This window comes from Myotis davidii, unplaced genomic scaffold, assembly GCF_000327345.1.
Source record: "Myotis davidii unplaced genomic scaffold, ASM32734v1 scaffold118, whole genome shotgun sequence".
Classification (NCBI taxonomy): domain Eukaryota; kingdom Metazoa; phylum Chordata; class Mammalia; order Chiroptera; family Vespertilionidae; genus Myotis; species Myotis davidii.
Window position 1 is genome coordinate 218,010 of NW_006290441.1, and position 7,266 is coordinate 225,275.

The 7,266-nt window shown below is 44.4% G+C and overlaps 1 protein-coding gene across 1 annotated transcript in view; it reads right to left on the reverse strand.

Moving 5' to 3' along the window:
• The window catches only part of MICALCL (MICAL C-terminal like), a 37,228-nt gene that overhangs the window by 15,946 nt on the left and 14,016 nt on the right, over window positions 1-7,266 (reverse strand). Inside the window, exon 4 of the mRNA XM_015563739.1 lies at window positions 6,478-6,571. Within this exon, the coding sequence (XP_015419225.1) occupies window positions 6,478-6,571 (94 nt within the window). The remainder of the gene's footprint in view (window positions 1-6,477; window positions 6,572-7,266) is intronic.

Genomic DNA, 7,266 nt, shown 5'->3' on the forward strand with positions numbered 1-7,266 from the left:
GAAGGTTAAGGTGGTGTTGCCTGTTTACTTTTACAGTGTTTTTCTGCTTGCTCATTTTTGAATGCAATTTACTAATTCTTTAAATATTTTACACATAGGCATAGTATAGTCCATGTTTAATAATCAATGTAGTTGAAGTTCTTGGCCATTGAAATTGTATTGTTTTTGCTGACTCTCATTCTCAGTGACTCACTTCTTTGTGTTTTGGGTGATTTTAAGAATTGTTATTATTATAAGCTCATAGTTTATTGAACTTAATCTGGCAGATGGGATCCTGAGAGCCTAAACCGAGGCATGGTTTCTTTAGAGGATCTATACCTGGTCTGGCAGAACTAGAGACTTGGCTTAGTATGGAAACCTCAAGGTCAGCTCCTTACCTTCTTGCTGGTTCCAAAGCTTAGACTGTAAGCCAGGGATATTTCCCCCTAAGACCACCCTGGGTTCTGTTTTTGTGTTTGCTTCTTTCCTGGCACATGTAAGCTTCAGCAATACCTTCTTCTTTCTTCTTCTTGGCCCTGAGAGATTTATCTCACTTACTCGAGAGCATTGCAATGTTTTTAAAAGGATGCTTGTAGCGAATGGGCTTTTTTAGGATCTTGTCCTCCATTCTGCTGCTTTATGGCTCTTAGGAACTCCCTTCGGTATCTGCGGCTCAGGCAGCCATCTGGTTATCGGCTTTAAAATATTTTTCCAGGTAAAATCATTATGACAGTGCTTTTCAAACCTGAGGGTTGCAAAATTCATTCTATGGATCATAGCAGCAGAGCTGTGGCAACCCATCCAGACGCCTTGCTTGCTTCCCCATCAGCTTTGGAGTCTTGTTATTCCTGGCCATTCTCGATGCGGTAGGAGTTCTTTCCTGACCACACTCCACTGCATTATGTGATGAAATAATGTTGCCCGAGCTTCAGGCAACCCCGTCCACCCTATCTCCATACAGACCCCTCCAGGATCACAGAAGGATCTTGGCCCCCATGCCCCCTGCTCTGCTGGCCTTGGAGAGCACTGCAGCCAGGCACCTGTGATGGCAGGCAGGCCTTGGACTCACTGCCTTTCAGTACAGGTAGGGAACAAGTCGCTGTGGAAGGTTGCCTGAAGGATGTCCACCCCCTGAAATCGATCCCCAAACTATGGCACGTGTTTGGAGAGGCAGGCCTTCAAACCTCAGTGTTTGCTTCTCTTGGCTAAACTGCTTTTACTGAACTGGTTTTTGGGAGTAATAGCATGAGTCTACATTGAGATCCTAATATGGACCAGGCATGGGAAATTCATGTATTATATATTTTTAAAGAAACTAGTTTAAATGTCTTCTATGGAGTGTAGTTTTAAATGAATGTGAACAATTGAACAAATAACTAAATACAATATGAGAAATTGTTGACCATCCAGCTATGTTTTATAATGATATGAATATGAAAGGAAAGAGGAGGTATGTTCATTGCAGTGATATTTGGAAGCAGCCCATGTGCCCACCAGTAGATGAGTGGATAAAAAAGCTGTGGTACATTTACCCAAGGGAGTACTACAGCCATGAAAAAGAAGGAATCTTACCTTTTACGACAGCATGGATGGACCTGGAGAGTATTACGCTAAGTGAAATACGCCAGTCAGAGAAAGACAAGTACCACATGATTTCACTCATATGTGGACCCTAATGAACAAAATAAACTAACAAACAAAATAGAAAACAGACTTGCAGGTACGGAGCATAGACTGAGAGCGGTCAGAGGGAGAGAGGTTAGATGAAAGAGGTGAAGGTATGAAGGGGAAAAAAGAGAAAGGAAAGAAAGAAAAGAAAAAGTAGGACTTAAATTTTTTGAATACCTATTATCTACCAGGCAGTTCTTTTAGGTGCTTTACTAACATTATTTCATTTAGTCTTTTCTTCATACTAACCCTACAAGGTTGGTATCATTAGTCCATTTTACAGATAAGAAAGTTTCACAAACAGGTAATTATCATATGATGATCACTTTGGGATCCAAACTCAGGAGTGCCCTACTTTAATTGAATCATAGAGTTGTGGCAAACCAACCCAAATTCCTCTCTTCTTTAGCCATCTACTTTGGAGTCTTATTATTCCTTGCCACTCTCTGTGAATGGCATCAGGATTCAAACACAGGAGCAACTGACTCTAGTATTTCTGTTCTTTTCAGGACACCTCACCCTTACATTATCCAAGAAATTATTATTCTTTCTGTTCCTCAGCCACAGTCAATATAAAAACCACAGAGTATACGCCAAACTACTTCCCTCTTCCTGCCTAGGTTTTCATTCCATTTTCTCATCATAATTAATGTGTGTGCCTACTGCCACCTGCTGGCAGCCTGGCAATCCTGATGTTCCTTTGCAAACCCCTCTATATGATGGAAAAGCCATCTGACAACAACAACAACAAAAAGGCAAGAAGCTTAATGCAGACAACCAGCTGGTAAGCCTTCCCAGAAGCTGGTAAGCTTAAAAGGGAGGACTAATTCCCATCCACCTCTCTTGGGGACACATCCTTTCTTCTTCCAAGTCACTTGTGGTTTTCACCAGATTTCACCTGTCCCTAGGCACCGAGAGAAAGAACAAATTCTGTCATCCAGACCATCTAAATGTGAATGACGGTCTCTTGCTAAATTGGGGTAGTCCATGACCCCAGCACATAACACTGACCACTGTGCTGACAACCAACAAGCAGGTAAAATCATTATGACAGGGCCTTGATTAAGAAGAACCTGAGATAGAGGCAAAGCTGAGGTTGGCCTCCTTACAGAAGGTGGGGCCCAGGGCAGTCAGGACACGAGTATCCTGGTCCTTTACTCTGGGCAGCCAGGACCACCAGGGGAACCCATCCCCTTTGTCAAGGACACCCATCTATAACACACACACACACACACACACACACACACACACATTCTACAGAACATAATGACTTGTGTTCTGGGTGGATTCTTAGATTTTTGTTTCTCGTTGTTTTCCCCTCCTTGACAAAGTGGGGAAAACCCCTTCCCGGGGGTGGGGAAGCATATTTCTGACTGTTGGGAAAAAGAGAAAGCAGGAATTGTTGTCACAACAATTAGGAGCTCATCAAAGCCTCATTTTGCTCTTCAGCCATCATTGCCCTCCGTCCTGCACCCCCGCATGTTCCTCTAATTCAATGCCTGCCTAATGAATAACTCCTAGGAACAAAAGACCCTTTCAGGCGGGAGCACATAATCATTAGAGGAGACTTGCTTAACTGTCGCAGACTACTCATGTTTTCAAGCCTGTCTCTAAATTTGGTTATTCACAACCTTTATAGCTCCATATTATTGCCTAACTGTGATCATTTTCTAATTATCCTAATAATACCTATTAAATAATTCCCATTACATTACTTAAACCAGACCAACACAGGCCAGCTCAAATACAACTTAACCTAATAAGCATCGGCCATTCATTAAGCACCAGGGCAATCTCTTAAAGGGGCTGAATAGAATATTAAACTGTAAAGAAACATTATTATTGCACAAATGTTATTACAAGTTAAGGGTGTATTAATTTTGATGCCTGGTCTGCAAATCTCCCATATGGCATCCTGTGGGGCTGCGCTCCCTGCCTTAACTCCTTTAGTCTTTAGCTCCTGGTTGGTTTGCATCTGTCACCCACACAAAGACAATCAAGGAGGAAAAGGCCCATAAACTTAACATGGGGATTAAATTACCAAAGATATCAAGAGAAGGAATGGAATCCATCTTCTGGCCAGGTTAGCATACCTTGGACAACACCACAAGCATCAGGGTTTCTTTAGCTGATAACTCGAAATGGGGAGATGTTCAGAAGTGTGAAAATATTGGTTTCTAGAATATAAATCTCAAGCAGTGACGAATAGAGAGTGAGTTCTTTAAAAGTGTATGTATGTGGCCCTAACCAGTTTGGCTCAGTGGATAGAGCATCGGCTTGCAGACTCAAGGGTCCCAGGTTTGATTCCAGGCAAGGGCATGTACCTGGGTTGCGGGCACATCCCCAGTGGGGGGTGTGCAGGAGGCGGCTGGTTGATGTTTCTCCCTCGTCGATGTTTCGTCGATGTTTCTAACTCTCTATCTCTCCCCCTTCCTCTCTGTAAAAAAATCAATAAAATATATATTTTAAAAAGTGTATGTATGTGGATACCAATATTTTGTAAAGTAATGTGAAGTAGCATGTGTTGCCCACACTCTGGGAGACACTTTGCCCACCAAGGCCCTTAATTCTCAAAATGACCTGGTAATGTGGAGACTATTAGCTCCGTTTTTCACATAAGCCGTATGGGACCAGAGGGGTTAAGTGATTTTCCTAGGACTACACAACCTAAATGCAATGGAACAGAATTTGAACCCTGTGCTCTCTGATGCCTATAATTCTCCCTGCCCCGCCATGCCACAGTGCCTCCCCAGCAAACGGAAGCATGCCCTAGCTTTGCTGGTTTGTCTTGTTTATTCCTAGGGCTCTCACTGAAATCAGTGGATTCCTAAAGAAAAGCACCAGATAGGCAGTGACTCTCACTCCAAGCAGCAGGAAATGGGTATCATTTGGGTAATGAAACCTACTTCTGATGAGTGGATTCAGGTTTCCTTTACAAGGACATGCATAGTGTATTTTAGTAAGAACAGGGACAAATATTTATTAATCAATTATGCCATCCATCCCATAGTCAGGCCCTATGCTAGGGCTTCCACATTAATTGTTTTAGCCGACCCTCACCACAAACCCAAGAAACAGATAGAAGTATCACTCTTACTTTACAAACAAGGAAACGGAGGCACAGAGGGGTTAAACTCTGACTCCAGCGTTTCCCTGTTAACCAAAGACATGTGAGCCATACAGTTAATACTAAAGCTGGAACCCAGGGCCCCTCACTTGGATGGGGGAGCAGCCCTTACAATTTTGCGGGTCTGACTTTGTATGAGCTTCAGGCATCACAAAATCTGGGTCTGCCCTTGCTAGTATCATCACTCTCAAATAACTGAAGTTTTAAGAGAATTGAAACCCTAACCTTTCACTATGTTGTTTAACCAGTAACACATTTTCATGGTTACAGAGAGAGAGATGTGCTTCCAACGTTTGGTTTTTCACACTTTATATCCAAAATATAAAAGGCTAAAGACATCATGTCACAAAGCTAGAGAGACAATACTTCCCACAAACCCTAAAGACCCCTCCCCCCCGCCCCCCCGCCCAATTTACAACCCACATAGATGCTGGGTGGTTTTATATCTCACTAGAGGCCCGGCATAGGAAATACGTGCACTTTTGTGTGTGTGTGTGCCGCCCAATTCACTACCCACATAGATGCTGGGTGGTTTTGAAAAACAAGTGGATTTCTTTAAGTCATCCCTCACCCCAGAACCCTTCCCGGCCCCTCTTTCATTAAGGCATTTCACGTCTTCACACATCTGGCCTTTGCAGGTGCTGCTCCCTCTGCCAGAACAGTCTCCTCGCCTCACTGGTTAACTCCTTCCTCCTCTGGTTCTCATCTTGACAGGCCACCCCTCCCGGGAAGCCTAGCCTGACCGTCCCTCTCCCAGGATCAGTTAGGAACCTCTTGCTCCTGTGCCCACGCACCCTGATGCTTGTCCCTAACACAGCACTGGTCCTCCTGTATTGTGGTTTATTTCTCTACAGATCTGTGTCCTTCAGTGGACTGTAAAGCTCTCAAAGGCAGAAACTATGTCATAGTCATCATTATAGACCCACTGTCCTCATGTCCAGCAATAACAGGGCTTCACCAGATGAATTCTGTTCGGATCTGAGAGAGTGAAGCTATCGGTAGAATAGTTACCATTTAGTGCTTTACCTGTGTCAGGCAGTGTGCTAATTTTTATATATACATACATGCATACACATTTACATATATATGTAAATGTGTATGTATGTATATGTGTGTATAAATGTAAATGTATGTGTCTATACATACATAAATGTATATATACACATATATACAGAGAGATATTTATACATATCCATATACATGAATATATGTAAAATTTCTTCTTTAATGCTTACATCAGCTCTATAAGGTTGGAAACCACTATTATCTCCATTTTAGAGGAGAGATTTAAATTGTAAAGATTTAAAATGTGGCTGGTCTAAGGTCATACAGTGAGTAAAGGGAGAAACCAGGATTTTTACCAAAGTCCAGGCTTTGAATCACTACCACCATTGCTTGAATGCCCAAACAGTTCTCCTGAATCTATGCTAACCCCTGAATTGCAAAGAACATTCACAGTAGCAGATAACTGGGCAGAGCAGAAACCCAGAGACAAGGCCCACAGGCCTACCAGTGCCCCTAGGAATTTCCAACAGTCAGGCTGACAATGAAAGTGTGAAGCAGCTGAAGATTTCATGTTTTGTCGATACTGGCAGATCCAGAGGATGACAAGTCTCCCTGTTTTATCTGGATGGTGAGGCCAGCACTGTTCTCAGACCACAGCCACGATGGGGCTGCTGCTGTGGATGTGATGGGATGCCTACCTGCTTCTCCTCTCAGTGCCTTCTCCAGCCTCACGCCCTGGATCTCGGAGGCCCTCTGCCGCTCCTCCACCTCCTCCAGCTGCCTCTGGATGGCCTGCAATGCCAGGGGTTTACGTCACAGGGGACCCTCACACAGAGTCACAAGAGGGGCCAATCCTGCCACTGCCTTTCCGAGAAGAAGAGGCCCTTCCCCATGTGATGTCACCTCCTTGATTAACTGGGTCAGGACATCCGAATTCCCAAACAACTAGAACTTGACATTTCCCTTCTGTAGCATGAAGACATAAAGTGAGGAGTCTGTGTGTCAGCTCACTTTGCCCCCAAGTAGATGCTAAAATAGTCCCCCTTGACCAGCTAATCACACAGATGCACGCTCAGGCAGAGGCTGCTGGGCCAGGTGGGCAGTCCTCCCGGCTCCTGCACTCCTTGGAGCCTCAGTCTCTGACTATGGCCACGAAGAACCATGACTCTGAGTAGGACAGGGGCTCTGGGGGCAAACACAGAGCACGCTCACAGTCCACTTTCCCGAGAAGAACCGGCAGGTCCTTCCAAGATATTGGTCTGGAGCAGGAGACCTGGGCCAACTCCTGGGTATGGAGTTCCTTTCTCCGTGCACCTGGCTCCAGTCCTCAGCTACAGACTGTACCTACTCCTTCACTGCCCTGCGGGGCCGGGTCTATGCCCGGGCCTTTTACTGTGGAAGTGTATGGTAGCTTTGTTACCAGCAGGTTATTGAGACACCAGATGTTTATCCTGCTAAGGCAGTGGTTGGCAAACTGTGGCTCGCGA